Genomic DNA, 19,874 nt, shown 5'->3' with positions numbered 1-19,874 from the left:
GTCATCCGCTCTGCGCCGTATTTTGAGGTGTACCACATTCTTACAAATACCTCCAATACAGAGCATTAAAATCAGGTGATCGTTTACTTCAGCCATTATTTCTAATGAGTTAACTACTGCTATCAGCCATGTTATTTACGCATTTATAATGGAAAATTGTTCTCTTTCATTTCGAACTGTGTTTACAGAACACTAGTCAACGAGAGAGCTCGCTAGTGCAAATAGCTAGAAAACTATACCTAAGATGATCGATTGCATTAAACATAATCGCTGGAGCACAAAAATATCGGTAATGGAAATAATAATACACGCTCAATCGCTCGTAATAAGAATGCAACAGTAATAGGGTTCTCACTGTAACCGACGGATAATACACAGTTTAATATAGAAAATTTTCGTTACAACTGAGTTTTTGCTATATGCCATACTCGCTATAGTGGACGTCTACTGTATTTACCATGCAAATTGAATATAGTATGGCTTTTCAATTTCTAACAATAGCAGGCTTAGAGAGCGAATAACATTTTGATTACCGTAGTCATGTCCTAGTTCATGAACCATAGGAAACAGCTGAGTGGTCTAGTATGTGGTCCTGAGAGTCAGGATACCAGTTGCTATGCAATGGGAGTGGGTATCTGGGACATATTCTGAATCATGGCCCTCCTTATGCTCAGGCGAGTAGGACTATACAATCCATCGGTGATCCTTAACCTGTTAGATGTGTAATCCTCACTTGGACTATGTGTAAGCAAGGGTAGCATCCTGCTTCACAGAATTTTCATTGAACACGCTCAGAACGTTTTAAGCAATTCTTGGACCTATGAGAGTAATGGAATCCCACTCCCATCTGACAGGTGAGGGACTCCTTGGAAACAACTTGGCAAACAAAATGGAATTCGATGGAGAGTTATCAATATTAATAGGGCTTATGGAAGAAAGAAAGTAGAATCCCCTGAGTCAGCAAAGAGGATACATACAAATGTGTTAGGAGTAAATGATATTCAGGTAAGGGGAAATAACGAGGAAGAGAGAGAGGATTATAACATGTACTTGACAAGTGTTAAAAATGGAAGGACAGACGGTGGGGTAGGACTGCTCGTCACGAATACTATTGCATACAACATAGTTTCCGTCAGGCACGTAGAAGAGCAAATGATGTGGGTAGATTTGGCAGTTGGAGGAATTAAGACGAGAACTGTCTCAGTGTATTCACCATGTGAAGGTGCAGATGAGGATGAAGCTGAAAAGTATTATGAAGCATTGAATGACATCGTAGTAGGGCAACAGCAAGGATAGGATAGAGCTAATGGGCGATTTCAGTGCGAGAGTTGGAAAAGGAACTGAAAGATACAAAAAGGCGATTGGTATACTGTATGTGGGGAACATAAGGAAGCTAATAGGAATGGGAAGCATTTGCAGGACTTCTGTGCTGGTATGGTTTTAACAGTTATGAATTATGAATACATTCTTCAAGCATAAGGCTATTCACGCTACACACAGGAGGGTAGGGGCACCAAATCCAACAGACTATATCTTAACAGACTTTGAATTCAGGAAATCTGTTAGGAATGTACGGGTTTTCTGGGGATTTTCCAATAATACAGACTGCAATCTGATGTGTAGTGAACTAAGTATCTCTAGGCCTAGGACAGAGAAAGCGAAATCTATCTGCAGATGAATAAGGGTAGAAAATCGCCAGGATGAGAAAATTAGATATAATTCGATATAATGGATATACTGTATAATCTCAAATACCACCCGCCACCGAATAAGACCCGCACAATTATTTTGAAAGAACTAAATTTTTTAAAAAAATGTGAAGTCAAAATTATTTACAATCTTTACTAACACACATCAAATGATTAGAAAATACAAATAAAAGTAAACAAACATTTCCAGAACAATATCCAATAAGTTCCTTTGCGATCTCTAATGCTTTTAGCAGACACATTTCGGCTGACACACCATATCCCAATTCCCGCCTTTCTGTCACATATTTATGAAGTTTTTTTTTCAATTTCTGGAAACTGTACACTCAGTCCACAAAAAGCTCTACGATCACCACCACATATCAATAGCACACTTTTCTTCTTTCTCCAATCGCGAATACACGACTCATCAATATTGTACTTCCTACTGGCGGCACAATTTCCAATAATTTCGGCTTCTCGAACTACTTTCAGTTTCCCACTCGCAGTACAAGATCGCAAACGCTTTGTGGAATTCATGTTGATACTCTGAGAACGTGTGTGAGACTGACGCCAACCGCGGAAGTAGCGTACACTGAGAGCGGAGAGGGCATTGTTGCCAAGCCGCGCCGGCGGTGATGCCCGATTTACGCGCATTTGAAAAGATAAATTTCCCAAAATTTTAAATAAGACCCACACCAAATTTTGGAAGTGATATTTTCGAAAAAACAGTGCAGGTGGTATTCGAGATTATACAGTAATTAGTGAAAAGTTCCAAACAATGGACAGAAAACAGGTTTAGGATATAGAAAGAGAATGGGTGGCATACAGAAACAGCAAGGGAATGGCTAGGAACAACTGTGTATAAAGAAGGAAAAAAAGCAAACATCTTGCTGGAATGATGAAGTGAGAGCAGCTTGTAAACATAAAAGGAAGGCATACCAGAAATGACTCCAAACGAGGACTGATGCAGATAGGGAATGTACGAAGACGAAAGCAACAGAGCGAAAAAAATACATAAAACCTTGGTAAGACATTTCTGCAGGGGACAACAAAAAAGAACGTGTTAAGCGAGAAAATGTACTATTTTATTTATTTATTTATTTATTTATTTATTTATTTATTTATTTATTTATTTATTTATTTATTTATTTATTTATTTATTTATTTATTTATTTATTAATGTCTTTCTGTACATGGCGGGGCTCAGGCTATGAAGCCTGCTATTATGCCAAACCATATAATTATGCACCTGCATAAACTTAATATACTGAACATTATAACTACTTAAAATTAAAAATAAATTTATTATAATTTAAAGTTAACATGAAATGTAATTTGAATGAAATGTAAAGCATCATAAAAATCATTTTAACATTTTAAAATTAATTTATAATATTTACTATTATTAAAACTATATCTCAAAAAATATAAACTATAATGTTTCTAACCTTACATTGACATTTTATTCATTTAACTTAATAAACTAACATTTAAGGGTGCTTATAAGAGTAAATTAATCTGAGTGTAGGTAAAATTTCCAGCACTGAGTGTAGGTAAAATTTCCAGCACATTCTTCCGAATAGCTTTAGGTTGTGTACGTCTCTAATTTCAGCCGGGAGAGAATTCCAGGAACGTATGGTCCCCGGAACAAATGACTTGTTATATGTACTACTGTGATGAGTGGGTATGTTCAGCAGGGATCATACTGATGACCTTAAGGGTGTTCTACCTGAAGGAGAGAGGTAGTTGAAATCTATTCTCAGGTAATCTGGTTTACCTGTTCGCAGTATTTTGTGCAGAAGAGAAACAGCATGGTACTTACGTCTATCACATAATCTTAACAAGGACACCTGATGGAGGATTGGGCTGATGTGGGAATGGAGCGGAACATTTAGAATGAATCTAATGCAGGCATTATGCACCCGTTGAAGTTTAGAGCCAAGTGAACAACTTATGTTATTATAGACTACATCACCATAATCAAATATTGGTAGTATTAGTCCTTGAACGAGCAGTTTCCTGGTTTTGACAGGTAGAAAATCCCCCAGTTTGTATAGTGAGTGTAATGAACCGAATACACGTTTAGTTTAGTTTAGTAATGTTTTATTTTACCTAGCAAGATTAAGGCCTTCAGGCCTTCTCTTCCATCTAATCAGGAACTGACATATACATATATTGCATTGTATTACTTACAATAACTAGATCTAATACAAATTAAATTAATAATAATACAAGAATGGTAAGATTACATTAAGATGAAATAAATTAAGATTAAATTAAGATGAAATAAATCAGATATAAAAAGGGATAAATTCTTAAAACTAATATCCTACAAGTAAAAAAAAAAAGCAGTACACAAAATTTGATTTTAAAGACAAATCGGATAAGAATTTTAGACTCTCTACCAGGACATCCATAACAATAGAATGGTTGTAAGTAGCAGCATCAAGTTTACAGATGATCCTTACTGGTGCATAAAATGTCTCCAAAGTGCTTTCTTGAAAGTGCGAATAGTGCTTAACCCCCTGATATTTTCGGGAAGGAGGTTCCACTCACGGCAGGCAATTACTGTGAATGATTTATCATAGATGGCAGTTCTATGGGTAGGTAAAGCAAGGATGGAATTATTAGTGGATCTGGTGTTAAGACTGTGATAAGAGGATAAGTATTTGAAATATGAAGTAAGGTAAAATGGTTGTGAAGAATGAAGGATTTTATGGAGATGACATAGGGAATGCACAGTGCGACGGATTTCTAGTCAGGGAAAAGATAGATGGTTATATGAAGGAGTTACGTGGTCATAATACCGTAGGTTACAGACGTATCTCACACAAGCATTTTGACCACGTTGTAATCTGCTCAATAACTTGCCTCGAGCGTCTCTATAAATCGCGTCACAATAGTCGAAATGAGGGAAAACCAGACTTTCTACCAGCATTTTCTTGAGTTTTTCAGGAAATAAGTATTTATACCCGCGCAGCATGTGCAATGCAGAGAATATTTTCTGGGTGATGTTCGTGATATGCGTTTTCTATGACATGTCATCATCAAAAGTAATGCCTAGGACTTTTACTGATGACATGAATGGTATGTTAGTATTACACAACCTTATAGATGGAATCTCTGGTCGACTGACCTTCGCGAGTAGTTTTGGGTATCCAAGGATGATGGCTTGCGTTTTTGCTGGGTTTAACCTAAGCCCACATCTGAAAGACCAAGAAGAAAACAATGTTAGATCCTGATTGATTTTGTCTATGGCCGAAAGTATTAGATTTGGAGATGTATGGAGGTACATTTGTACATCATCAGCATAAATATGGTATTTGCAGTGTGTTAGGTTTTGAGAGACATCATTAATGTAAATAGAAAAAAGAAGGGGTTCTAACACTGACCCTTGGGGCACACCACACGGCACAGACCGCCAAGTTGATTTGTTTATTCTATCTGTAACACTCTGCCGATGGCCATGCAGGTAGGAATGCAACCAAAGGAAGGCGCTGTCTGAGAAATGGAGGGAATACAATTTCGAGAGCAAAATGTCAATGTCAACAGAGTCAAAAGCTTTGCTCAAATCTAGGAGTATTAAAACTGTCACTTCCTTGTTGTCCATAGCTTCTCGGATGTCTTCTGTGACCTTCAGTAGTGCCGTTGTAGTACTGTGTGCTTGACGAAAACCAGATTGTAGTGGGTCAAATAAGTTGTAAGTCGTCATGCAGTCTGTTATTTGACTATGAGCGATGAACTCTAGCGCTTTGGATAAAGCAGAAAGTATGCAGATGGCTCTGTAGTCAGATGGTTCAGAAGAGGAATAATATATAAGTAATAATAATAATAATAACAACGTAAATGTTTCCACCTTTTCAATACAATATATTCACAAAATTACAAAATTATACGGTACTAGTTTCGACCCATCTAGGGGTCATCATCAGCCGTATTGGAGCAAAGATCATTTGTGGCGAAATCCTAAGACAATATTATTTTAAAGAATAACAAGTGAAATGAGATGTTATGGTAATAGTTAATAATACAAGGAATATACATACTAAGAGGTTTTTAACAAAGAATAAAGTATAAATAGGGTGTTGTAAAAATTATAATCATGGAAATCAGTAAGTTCTTGTATTGAAATGAAATATGGCTTAGGAAGAGGGCTTAAGGTGGGGCTGAAGGGTGCGGGAGAAAGTGTAATTGTAATTGTAAAAAAACCTACATCGGGCAAACCGGGAGAAACTTCATTATCAGATACCACGAGCACACTAACGCAATAAAATACAACAAGTTTTCAGCCATCGGCCAACACATGCAAGATTATAACCATAATTTCACCAATATTGAACAAGACATGGACATCCTCGTATTAGCAAACAAGGGCCCTTTACTGAACATAATGGAAAATTACTACATACACCTAGACCAATACTTTAATGCCAGTCACAATCTCAATGAAATCTCAGAGAAACCCAACATACTCTTCGATCTATTTATCACTTTCCTCAGAAACAATAATGCAGCCAACCTAAACTCAATCCTAAATTTAATCAAAGGTACTTTTCCAAGACAATTACACTTTCTCCCGCACCCTTCAGCCCCACCTTAAGCCCTCTTCCTAAGCCATATTTCATTTCAATACAAGAACTTACTGATTTCCATGATTATAATTTTTACAACACCCCATTTATACTTTATTCTTTGTTAAAAACCTCTTAGTATGTATATTCCTTGTATTATTAACTATTACCATAACATCTCATTTCAGTTGTTATTCTTTAAAATAATATTGTCTTAGGATTTCGCCACAAATGATCTTTGCTCCAATACGGCTGATGATGACCCCTAGATGGGTCGAAACTAGTACCGTATAATTTTGTAATTTTGTGAATATATTGTATTGAAAAGGTGGAAACATTTACGTTATTATTATTATTACTTATATATTATTCTCAGTTCAATACGGACCAAAAACATGAAATTCATAACCATCAGAAGAGGAAGCTACTTTTTTTAGAGGACGTATAATGCCCGCTTTCCATATTTCGGGAAATGTGCTGTCTACAAGGGAAGAGTTAAATATGTTAATTAGTGCAGGTAATATCACATCCAGAATAATTTTTATCATCTCTATTCCTATACTGTCATTTCCTTTTGCCGTTGATGTTATCCGATTTATAGCAAACCTGACTTGTGAGTGGGTTGCTGGACGGAAGTAGAAGTTTTCTCTATCTGTTCGCGTCTTTGCATAATTCCCGTCTAGAACTTCCTGTTTCAGGGCTGCATTTAATGTGCAGTTAGATGAAAAATGATCGTTCAGTTTTTCCAAGGGTATATTTATTTCGTCATCGTCTCGTCCTTTGGTAATTCCAAAGCTCTTTATGGATTTCTACAACACAGCTGTTGAAACATTTGGTTGAATTAAACTGTGAGCGTGTCGTAGTTTCGCATTTCTAATCTGGTGGGTCATAGCGTTTCTCAGTCTCTTATAGTTCAGTAGATTGTCAGGAGTGCAATGTTTCTTAACTCGTTCTATAAGCAGCATCGCGTTCACCCATTAGTGCTCTAATCTCATCTGAGACGTTGACAAATTTTTGTTACGTGCTCTGACCAACTTAAATACTTATCAAAAATTACTCCAAGGTTCTAAACGGAGTCTTTCAGTGCTATAGGTGTTTCACTGATCTTGACAACCAGTATGGTGATGCTTTCTAACTTGGCATGCGCTTTTTTAGATCCTATTATGATGGCTTGCGATTTTAATGGGTTTACCTTCAGGCAGTGGCTACTAGTCCATTTGTTAATGTTAAATAAGTCTTCATTTAATTGCATGGTTGCTTCTTGTATGTCATTCAGCTTGGTGTGAATATACAATTGGATATCGTCTGCATATAAGTGATATTTACAGTTCGTCAGTTGTTCTGATAGGTCATTCTTCTTCTTCTTTTATGACCACATAGGATCACTTTAGTCAGTCCGTCGTTCAGATCTCTTTGAAGGAACTGTTCATGCTTTGCGGTCCTCCAAGTACTTCTTCAGACACTCCAATCTTCGTGGTCTTTCCTCAGTTGAAAATATGCGTGTTGTTGGTTTGTTTTGTGTAAGGGTAAAGTAGAGGTTTGTATTCTTGAGTTTTGTATTCAATTTTGTCTTATTTGTGGTGTCTTCTATTGTAAGGCCTATTTCCTTCAGATCTTCTCTTACTTTTCTGATACATTTACATCCTGTTGTGGTATTTTTTGAGACGAAAAATCTCGAATCCTGCATCCTCATGATATGTCCAAAGAATCCCAGTCTCCTCTTACGCATAGTATCTGTAATGGGTTCTAGCTCTTTGCACACAACTTTGTTAGGTATTAACCGCCAATGTCCATCTTTCTGGTATTTTTTGTTGATGCAGGTTCTTCCAATCCTCCTTTCAATTTTCTGAAGTCTGTCAGTCTTTGATTGTTTATTCAGGTAAAAGAGTGTTTCTGCTGCATATGTAGCTTCCAGTTTTATAACTGTACAACTGTGTTGTAGTGTTTTATTTTTGTATTTACTGATAGACATTTCTTTTTGTAGATATCCCATGTCAATTTTTGTGCTTTAGCTAATCTATTTGTTCTTGTTTGGATTGAGATTTTTTCATTTAGGTTATGTGGTATTACTTCTCCAAGATATTTAAATTGAGTTACTATTTTGATTTTATTACCATTTATGGTAACTTCTTTTAGTTGTGTTGGTTTTTGGGGCATAATTACTGTTTTTTCAAATGATGGTATTTTGAGGCCAATTTTATTTGCAATGTTTTGAAGTTCTGATATTTGGGTTTTTGCTTCTTTTATGTCCACTGCTAGTAATGCTAAATCGTCAGCTAAACCCAGACAATTTGTTTTGATTTTTAGGCCAATCTTTATTTTGGGGGGACATTTCCTAAACCATTCCCTCATTACCATTTCTAGAGCACAATTAAATAATAGTTGTGAGAGCCCATCTCAGGCACCACTGAAGAGGCGTACTAGGGAAATGAGGCAGTTTCCTGTTGCTTTCCTCACTCCCTGTCGTAGTCCAGTTTTAATTTCAAATGTCTCTGATGTTTCACCCCTAAACTTCACTTTTGATTTGGTGTTGGTGAGAGTCAATTTTATCATGTTTATTAATTTGGGGTGTAGTCCAAGGTGTCTTAAAATTTTAAACAGAGATTCTCTATGGATGCAATCATAAGCTTTTTTGAAATCTACAAATGTTATTGCCATATCTCTGTTTCTTCTCCTGTTATAGTCCATTATCGACTTAAGACTCATGATCTGATCAGGACAGCTCCTCCAGGGTCTGAAACCTCCTTGATATTCTCCTAGTTCTTTCTCAAGTTGTAAACTTATCCTATTAAGGATGATTATTGAAAATATTTTGTATGTTATGTCTAGGAGTGAGATTCCCCTGTAGTTATTAGGGTCGGTTTTGTGTCCTTTTTTGTGCAGTGGGTGAATGAGGGCTGTTGTCCAGTGTTCTGGTAGTTTTTCTTTAATCCAGATAGAGACAAGTTGTTGATGGAGGGCAACTTTTGCTGATGTCCCTGCATATTTCCAGATTTCCGCAAAGGTCTGATCTTCTCCTGGCGCTTTGTAGTATTTTAATTTATTCAGAGCTTAGTAGACTTCCTTTATTGTGGGGGATTGATGTTCTCTGGTGGTGTTTTTATCGGGGTGTTGGTGTCCAAATGAAGGAGTTCTGTAGGTTCCTCACAATTTAAAAGTTTGTTGAAATACTTAGCCAGAATTTCTGCATTGTCTTTATTGTTATGTGCCAGCTTACTAATTTCATCCTTCATCAGTAGGGTCGGAGGTTCATATTTTTGGTGCTGCTTTCTGAAGGTTTTGTAGTAATCCCTTGATCGAGTTTTATTGAATTGTTCTTCAATTAACTGCAGTGTGTCTTTATGATGTTGTCTTTTTATTCTTCTTAAGACTTGGGTAGTTTCTTTTCTCTGTTTTACTAGATTTGATAAGCCATTCATGTATAGGGAGACAAATAAAAACTATCCAACAGGGATATGGAAACACTAGATATTTTTTCCAACATGAGGACATTTTAGGTCGTGTATCTGCAGGTACAGAGAAAACCATATCTATCATTTCTAAAGATGAGAGGAAAGTATTAAAAGGTGCGGAAAAAACACAAGAGAACAAATATGAAGACCTTTTCCACTGGGGCTTATAAACTAACAAGTGCAGTGAAAGGTTTGAAAAACACCAAACAACAAATATGAAAACATGTGCACGGAGGCCAATAAAAATAGCAAAGTATTAAAGCAGATCACCCTCCTCCTAAAATAAATGTTAGTAGAAGCCTTTTATTCTGAGCAGTGGGTTATTAAAAATTATTTTCTGGTCACGCTCTAATAAACAGACAATGAATTGGAGGCTACACTCGACCATATGCAACTACAAGGAATGACTCTGACCACTATTTTGAAATTGATCAAAACTTCAACCAACTCGGGTGATCGAGTCGAAACTCTAAGGTGTGAGTTTCAACATTTGCAACTTCTGCGCGTTTAAAGATGCAAACACCAGTACACTTTCTGACAAATTTTAATTGTCTTCATTAGTAAGAAATTTCACAGCTTTTTTACGTATCCATAACTAGGCTATCACAAGACAGATATGCACCACGTCAATCAATTTCACATGATTATGTTCCTAATCTAGATATAGGCTACTGTATCACGCGACAAATATTCACTACACTTCACTGTACCACTAACCACAAAAATACATTTCTAACTTCTCAATGGAATGTGAAACGCTGAAATACAAGCACAAATAGGCTCAATGTGCTATTCAGCAAACTCGCTGCTAGCCAACAAGCAAAACTTAACATTCGTGAGGCTAACGGCTTGCTCCCCGAAGGTGCAGTTTACCCTGTGAAGTTCAGAAATGTAAGCCCTTTTTCCGTTATCATGCAACTGTGGCGATGGCTCTTACCCAAATTGGAAATCACGTTTCTTTCATAAGGGGTGACAAATAACATTTTCAGGGCTAGGAAAAATGTGATTATTCATAACACGATAAGTGAGGTATTTTTATATAGATTTAATACGATGAGAATCAGGACTTCGAATTTACAACGTGCTGTGCTAAGTGGGAAAACATGTTAATGAGGAACGCACTAACAAGGTTTCAGTGTATATGAATAAAAACTATCCAACAGAGGTACGGAAACACTAGACATGATTTTCCGCGACATGACGGCATATTGTGTCGTGAATCCACGGATACAGTGAAAACTATAGGTACCATTACTAAAGATGAGAGGAATGTATTGAAAGGTGTGAAAAACATGAGAGAACAAATATTAGGTTACACTCGACCATGTGTGACTGCAAGGAATGACTTTGGCTGCCATTTTGAATCACGCGACTAACTCGAGTAAACAAGTCGAAACTCGAAGGTGTGAGTTTCAACATTCGCGACCTCTGTGCGCTTAAAGATGCAGATGCCATTCCACTTTCTGACAGATTTTAATTTTGACTTCATTAGTAACAAATTTCACAACTTTTTCCATGTACATAACTAGGTTATCACAAAACAAATACGCACTATTGGCTATCATGTGACAAATATTCACTACACTTCACTGTACCACTCAACACAAAATAAATTTCTAACTTCTGAATGCAATGTGAAATACAAGTACAAACAGGCTCACTGTGTTATTCAGCAATCTCGCTAATAACCAGCAAGCAAAACTGAACATTCCTGAGGGTAATGGTTTGCTTCCCAAAGATACAACTTATCTTGTGAAGTTTAGGACTTCAAGGCGTTTTCCTGTAATCATGCAACTGTGGCGACAGCTTTTACCCGAGTTGGAAATCATGTTTCTTTCAAAAGAGACCTAACCTAGAGTGACATAATGCCATGTGCCTAAAGGTGCTCAGTTGGAGGGAAACAGCCAAAGTGAAAGAATGTGTTAACTGTAGAAACTGTACCCAGCAAACTTATGAAATCACATGGTATGGATATACCATGTACCAGGTGTATGCATAAGTCTTTTCTGGTTTCACTAAGAGAAGGCACCTGTGAACAGTACACAGCTTATGAATTTGACACATGCATCAGTTTGTTTGTCTGACATTAACTCACCAACACACACAAGCTGAGTCTGCCAAATACTAGCGTCAGTGTTGTATCATTCCGTGATCAAGTCGATGCTGGTGCTTGAAAAAGAACATTTGCGGCACGTATTGCTTTTCTTAATCACAAGAAAAAGGCTGTGGAAAGTCATCGTTTGCTGGTAGAAACATATGGTGAACACGCTCCATCGATTAGAACATGAGACATGGTTTCGATAATTTAAACATAGTGATTTCAATGTGAAAGACAATGTGTGCTCTGGTAGACCACAAAAGTGCAAAGATGAGCAATTGCAGGCTTTAATGGATGATGACCCAACTCAAACTCAACAGCAATTGAAACAAGCATTAAATGTGTCACAAGAAACAATCAGCAGTCATTTACGAGCAATGGGGAAGATCAGTAAGCTCAGTAAATGGGTTCCACATGATCTGAATTAACAGCAAATGGAAAATCGCAAACTCACTTGGGAAATGCTGCTTCAACACCACGAAAGAAAATCATTTCTATACCGAATTGTGACGAGTGACGAATAGTGGATTTATTTTGAAAACCCAAAGCTGAGAAAATCAAGGCTGTTACCGGGTGAAGCCGGTCCTTCAACACCAAGGCCAAATCGCTTTGGCAAGAAGACCATGCTTTGTGTCTGGTGAGACCAGAGTGGTATTGTGTACTATGAACTCTTGAAGCCCGGCAAAATCGTTAATGCACAACGCTATTGGTAACAAATGATTAATTTAAATCACGCATTGATCGAAAGACGACCGGAATGGGCCAGAAGACACGGCAAAAGTGATTTTGTTACATGACAGAGCACAATGACCTGGTGTGTAACATCTGGTATGGGTCCCAGCTCAGGGTTACGAGTGAAGACCTCAACGGCATCTACAGCAGAGAAGGTGCACCTGGCAGTAGGTATAAAATGCCTTTGGGTGTGGCGAGCCCATCGTAACAATAGCCTATATGGATAAAGCAGATATGGTGCCTCGGAAAAGGTTAAGGCGTCTCCTGCTAAAAGCGATACACAGCTCTTCAGGTGCTGGGGGAGCTGTGAGAAATGGGGAACCAGCACCAAACTACATCCAGATTGCGACAGTAAATGTCCTGACAATGACGGGAAAGATAGAAAAACTGGTTGACTTCATGAAAGAAAACGATATAGCCATACTTGGACTCTGTGTGAGACCAAGAAGAGGGGTACGGGAGAGATTCCTCTGAAAGAAGGATACAGGCTGTATTACAGCAGAGGACCTGAGGCAAAAAATGGAGTGGCCATCCTATTTAGAAAAGAAATCCAAGAATATGTGGCATATACACAATTTGTCAGCAATAGGATGATGGTAATGAGACTTTCAGTTTGAAAATGACATGAAAGATCTATTTCAGTTCAGTCTAACCTAGTCAGCGTTCGGTGACGGACGTATTGTGTGGAGGTGCCAGCAGAGTCAGCGTGGAATGTGAACGGTGTGTGGTAAAGTAATTCGAGTGGGAAGAGGAAGATGATTGGAGTGGATCAATATCGTGCAGCTATTGGGAGATGGCAGAGGAAAGGGGGAAAGGAGATAGCTAGAAATAAAGGAGGTATAATGGAAGCAAGAATGATGGACGAGATGATATTAGCGGCAGCGGTGATATTGGTACTACTAGCTATAGGAGGTGTAGAGGTAAACCCCGGCCCGACTTTAGTGGCAACATGAACTGGGAAGACGTGGAGGTCATAAAAAAAGTGGTGAAAGAAGTGCTGGAAGAAGTATGCCCGTTTGAGCAGATTAAGAATATGATGAAGGAGCAAATGAAGGAATTTGAGCATATACGACGGTGGATACAGGGAAAAACAGACAAGATAATGAGCAAAGTGGAATCCAACGAGAGAGAGAGATTATAACACTCAAGACAAGAATAAGGGAGATGGAAGGAGAGGTGGTGAAGCTGCGATCGGAAATTGAAGACTGTAACCGAGAACGGAGGAAGAAACACTTATTTATATATGGAGTACCAGAAGATAAAGCAGAAGATAAAGTATTGACAACCTACAAAGTAGTGGAGATTATCTAGAAAATGATGAGAATTAACTTTAGCGAAGTTGACATTGATGATGTGGAAAGGATAGGCAAAAAAAGGGGTGACAGACCGATAAAACTGAAGCTGTTTTCCACCTTGATGGCGGAAGCAGTGTTAAAAGGTGCAGACAACATACGTAGCACAAAAATTTGGATTAAAGAAGACATTGGCAGAGAAGGGGTAAAGAACATTAACACACTGAAGAAACATTTGGCCAGGGCTAAATTACAAGGGTTGAGAGCCTATATTAAGGGTCAAAAATTAGTTGTGACTAACGGTATATGGACCAGAGTGTGGACTGCGAAGAAATTACGAGAGATGGAAAATGACAGCAAAGACGAAAGGGTAGTGGGGAAAAGTGTGGAAGTAAGACAGGCCAGAGACAGTAAAGTGGGCGAAGACGGACATGGAGGTAAAGTAAGAACCAAGGACAATAAAGCACCGGATCCAAGCTCGCAGCAAGAAAGAAAGAAGGGGATGGATGCGATAGCTGAAGCATTCGAAGTAGCGAACAGGGAGGTATTAGCAGAGATGAGGAGGGAAATAAGGGAGACCAGGGCAATATTGAAGGAGTCCAGAACGGAGGCCAGTGGGAAAGAAGAAAGAAGAAAACAGGGAGCGATTGTGGGAGTAGAAACGCAGGATGTAACAAGAGCACGCAAACGAAGCGAAAATACGACTGGGAGTCAGGAAGAAGAAGCAAGAGGTGCCCTAGTGAAAGGGAGAAGTTTGAGCCTAAGAGAGATATGGGGCAAAAAGAACAGAGAAGACGAAGGCATAGTGACAAGAAGTAAAAAAGGTAATCTGTAGTTGGAAGTAAATTGCTGCGTGCTGGAGAATAGTGGAGTGTGTGCATGTTATACATAGCCATGACAAGAGCGGTTAAATGACAAGTGGGTCTGAAGAGGCATGATACTAGATGGTGAAGTGTGTAGTGAATGAGGAAGAGAGTGTGTGTAACTAGGACAGGTGCTAAGGAGAAAGTGAATATATGGAGATGGTTGGAATATGAGCTGGGGCTCTAGTAGCCTAGTGATATGTGAGTTAATATGGTTTCATCTTAGTTGACGAATTGCTTGGGCTTTAAAGGTAACTAATATAGTGAAATACTAGATGCTGAAGTGTGATTACCAGTAGAGAATCTTAAGGTGTAGTAAATGGCACTCAGGCATTACAGCGGAGGTAACACGTAGTCAGGTGTGCAACATAAGTAGAATATAAGAAAGGTCAGTGTTCAAGAGAGAATGCGCTGAATGAGATCCCGGCCGGAAGCGATATACTCTGTGGCCTAAGTGCTGATTCAGCCCGACACAGCATTGTACTCTGCCCAGTTATATGTTGCCAGTTTTAGTTTCCCATTACTAGTATTGCCATATTGTCAAATAGATGGAACTACCTTATGGCAGTAGTTATATTAGTTTTCGTTTTATCCCTTTTTATTAATAGCAATATTGAGATCGTTGGTATCTGAAAAGACATCAGTGATGCATTGACATTTGATTATTATTATTTTCAATACTATCAGTTTTCGTTTTATCCCTGTTCTTAACAGCAATATTGAGATTTTTTGAGGTTTGGTTTATATATGAAAAGACAACAGTGACTTATTGACAACTGATTATTATCATTTCCAGTAACTTTTTTTTTTTTTATTAGTTATTTTTACTATACGAGCTTTATGATATGTGTACAGCAACTTAAACAGACTAGGCTAGGCATTATTATTTTTCTTCCGTAAAGGATCAATAAGGCTTCATTGCTGTAGATCTGGTAGAAAAATAAAGATTACGATCTATTTCAGTTGTATGCCCCATAAAACAGAATGCATAGATGAACATCTAGAGGACTTTTTAGAAGAAGTGGAGAGACAGATAGAAGATAAGGAAGTACTATTGATGGGAGATCTAAACGTACAAGTTGAAATGGAAAGACAAGGAAAGGAAGATGTTGTAGGGCCCTTTGGATATGGAAATGTAAATCCAGAAGGCGAGTTCTTGGTGGATTTTTGTATCAGAAACCAAATGATTGTTGGACACACCTGGTTTAGGAAGAAGAACAGTCAGAAGATTACAAGGTATGGTTGGGGAGAGAGCCGAACAAAGACCATGACTGATTATATAATCACAGAGAAAGAACACTGGAAGAATCTTTTAGATGTTACAGTCATGCCTAAAGAAGCCTATGGTGATCATAGAGCTGTGATAGGAAAATTTAAAGTGGGAAAGATTCAAAAACCCCCATTAAGACAGAAAAGAATCAAAACATGAAAGCTGAAGGAGAAAAACATACAAGAAGAATTTCAAAGAGAAATAATACCCTTGGTACCCAGGATGGAGATGGGGAATGTTGAAGATGAATAGAAAAGATTTAAGGAAGTACTGGTTGGATGTGCAGAAAAGGTATGTGGTAGAACATCAGGAAATGTGAAAGACAAAGAGACACACTGGTGGAATGATAGGGTAAAGATTACATACATACATTATCATTATAGACCCTTACAACTTTCAGCGTTCAGTCTGCAAGCCTCTGTGAATTTAATTTGCAACTAGTGCTGTGGCCTCATTTAGTTCTATACCTCTTATCTTTAAATCATTAGAAACTGAGTCTAACCATCATCGTCTTGGTCTCCCTCTACTTACTTCTCTGGGTAAAGATTAAAGTGAAGGAAAAGAAAATGGCATGGAAAGCATGAAAAACATCTAAGACTGAAGAAAGTAGAAAAAAATATGTCGAGGCAAAGAATTTGACCAAGAAAGTAGTGGAGGAAGAAAAAAAGGAAAAGCTGGGCCTTATTCACACAGAAATTGAGATGATATGATATGCAGGGCAGCAAGAAATTACTGTATGGTATTTTAAGAAACAAAAAAGAGAGATCAAGTAAACATCAGATTTGTGAAGGATGAAGGCAGCATAATATTAAAAAAGCCAGAAGAAATAAGAAATAGATGGAGAGAGTATTTTCAAGAAGTTGCTGAACATGAGAACTAATGACAAGTCATTCAATTGACGACCAGGAAAGATTTTTTTATTTATTTATTTTATTTTTTTGCTAGTGGCTTTACGTCGCACCGACACAGTTAGGTCTTACGGCGATGATGGGATAGGAAAGGCGTAGGAGTTGGAAGGAAGTGGCCGTGGCCTTAATTAAGGTACAGCCCCAGCATTTAACTGGTGTGAAAATGGGAAACCACGGAAACCCATCTTCAGGGCTGCGGACAGTGGGATTCAAACCCACTATCTCCCAGATGCAAGCTCACAGCTGCGCGCCCCTAACCACACGGCCAACCCGCCCGGTTAAAGGCAATTAGTTGATGAAGAAATAGATAAAGAAATTACAATGGATGAAATTGAAATGGCAGTAAGAAAGATGAAGAATGGAAAAAAAAAACTACTGGAACAGATGAAATTTCAGTGGAGATGATCAAGGCACCTGAAGCTGTAGGCCTGTAGTGGACATACCGAGTTCTCAGGATTGTCTGGGAGAATAAGGAGGTCCCTGAAGATTGGCAAAAAGGAATAATCATCCCAATTTTCAAGAAAGGTGATAAGAAAGTACTGAAGAACTACAGGGGAATTACTCTGATATCCCATATTGCTAAGACAATGGGAAGGATACTGGAAAGTAGGATAAGGTTGAGGGTTGGAAATCAGATACAGGAAAATCAGTTTGGTTTTAGAAGTGGAAGGTCAACAATAGAGCCCATTTTCATTATGAGACAAGTAATGGAAAAGCAATGAGAGTATAGGAATGATAATATGGTGATGACATTCATTGACACTGAAAAGGCATATGACAGTGTCCCCAGGACTAAAGTCTGGGACAGTGTGGTGCAAGAAAGGAATTGGAGAGGGATTAATTTTTTTAAAAATGCTATTTGTTTAACGTCACACTAACACATCAAACATTTTTGGCGACGGAAGGGTAGGAGATTAGGAAGGTAGCGGTCATGGCCTTCATTAAGGTACAGCTCCAGCATTTGCCTGGTGTGAAAATGGGAAACCACGGAAAACCATCTTCAGGGGTTCGAACCCACTATCTCCCAAATGCAAGCTCACAGCTGCACGACCCTAGCCGCATGGCCACTTGCTCGGTACAGGGATTAATAAAACTGAACATGGCAATGTACAAGGAATGTTGTAGTTGCGTGCAAACACAAGTTGGCAGGACAAGTTGGTTCAAAATCACTAGTGGGCTGAGACAGGGAAGTGTTCTTTTTTTTTTTTCTAGTTTTATGTCGCACCGACAGAGATAGGCCTTACGGCGACAGGGAAGTGTTCTATCGCCAATCCTGTTTACAACAGTAATGGACGACATCATGAGAACAGCAAAAGCAACATATGGAGGAAGAGAAATGAATATGTTGTTATTTGCAGATGATATTGTGATTTGGGGAGAAGACGACAGGAAGGTTCAAGAACAGTTGGAGGTGGTGAATGGGAAGATTGAAGAATGGGGATTGAAAATAAGTGTAGAAAAGAGTAAAACTCTTGTTATGACTAGAGGGGAGAAAGAAGGGAAAGGTCAGATTAGACATGCAGACAAGCCCCAGGAAGTAGTGGAGACGTTCAAATATCTGGATAGTGAATTAATGGAGAATACTCAGCTGGATGCTGAGAGTAGTAAGAGGATTCAAGCTGGAAGTTGTTTCTATCATAGAGTAAGAAACATGTTATGGGACAAAGATGTGCCATGGAAGCAAAGGAAACTATGTACAGGATGTATTATGTACCCATAAAAACTTACGGAGCAGAAACTGGGACAATGACAAAGGAGGATGAGAGTCGAATACAGGCAGCTGAAATGAAGTTCTTGAGGAGTATGATACAGAAGAGTAGAAGAGACAAAATAAGGAATGAGAAAATCCAGGAAGAAATTGGAGTAGAAAAAATGAATGGCAGAATAGAAAAGAGCCGACTAAGATGGTTTGGGCACATAATGCGAATGAGTGAGGAAAGAATGCCAAAAAAGGTGATGGAAATGCAAATCCAAGGAAGGAGAGGCCGTGGACGACCATGATTGAGATGAAAGGACAAAATCCAACACAGCATTATAGAAAGAAACCTGGACTGGGACACACTGTTTGAGGAGGAGTGGTGGAAAAAAACAAAGAAAGTGGAGAGGAACCATATTTGCCCCTACCCAGCTACAGCTGGATAAATGGAAATTGTGATGATGATGATGATGATGATTCACCACCTCACACAGCAAAACCAAAAGACACCTTAAAATTGTTTGGATGGGACATCCTTCTGCACCCGCGGTACTCCCCCGACCTGGCGCCACCTGACTTTCACCTCTTCGCATCAATAGGGAAGAAGTTGAAAAATGGCTGGACGAATGGTTTGCCGCAAAAGACAAACAGTTTCTCTGGCATGGTATTCAAAACTTACCTGAAAGATGGGCGAAGTGTGTAGAAGCCGATGACCAATATTTTGAACAAAACAAAAAAAAGAATTTCCCTTGAAAATTACATGTTTTCTTTACCACAAAAACCAGCAAAAACGTATGCATACACCTGGTATACTGTAAATTTAGTAGACCTTGTGAAGAAGATTAATAGAACTGACCTCCCTTATTCGTAGCATGAAGGAAAGCTGTGGTGCCATCTTCCAATTGGACAGCCTGACCCTCCAAGAACTTGGGGATTTCCTGGATCAGTAGAGTGCTACCGTCCTCCAGGGTCTCTGGAAAGATTAATGCACAAAAGTAAAGGATAAATATTACTCTCTCTTGGATTTTTAGGTTTTAATTTTTAAAATATATAACAACAATAACAACAACTTGCTATTAGTTCCATATGAAACAATACTATGATAGTATATAATAATATGTAAAGGAAAAGGAGCAAATCATTATCATTATGTTAATCTCTAGTCCATTACAACCTGAATTCATTTATTAATTTTTTTATGTCATCCCTTTTCCTATGTTCATCCAGTTTTCCTCTTATCCTATATTTCCTACATCATACTTAACACTCTTTTCTTGGTAGCAGGTTACTTAGTAGCTAAC

General features: G+C 38.3%; 1 protein-coding gene across 6 annotated transcripts in view; it reads right to left on the bottom strand.

The window, feature by feature from the left end:
- LOC136879074 (zinc finger protein 143) overlaps nucleotides 1-19,874 on the bottom strand; it is a 166,788-nt gene that overhangs the window by 95,937 nt on the left and 50,977 nt on the right. For all 6 annotated transcript variants that reach the window (XM_067152825.2, XM_067152824.2, XM_067152827.2 and 3 more), the window contains one exon: nucleotides 19,430-19,546. In XM_067152825.2, the coding sequence (XP_067008926.1) occupies nucleotides 19,430-19,546 (117 nt within the window). The remainder of the gene's footprint in view (nucleotides 1-19,429; nucleotides 19,547-19,874) is intronic.

The sequence above is a fragment of the Anabrus simplex genome, chromosome 8 (genome assembly GCF_040414725.1).
Source record: "Anabrus simplex isolate iqAnaSimp1 chromosome 8, ASM4041472v1, whole genome shotgun sequence".
Taxonomy (NCBI): domain Eukaryota; kingdom Metazoa; phylum Arthropoda; class Insecta; order Orthoptera; family Tettigoniidae; genus Anabrus; species Anabrus simplex.
The sequence above is the reverse complement of the archived record's forward strand: the minus strand, read 5'-3'. Positions and strand labels throughout refer to the sequence as shown.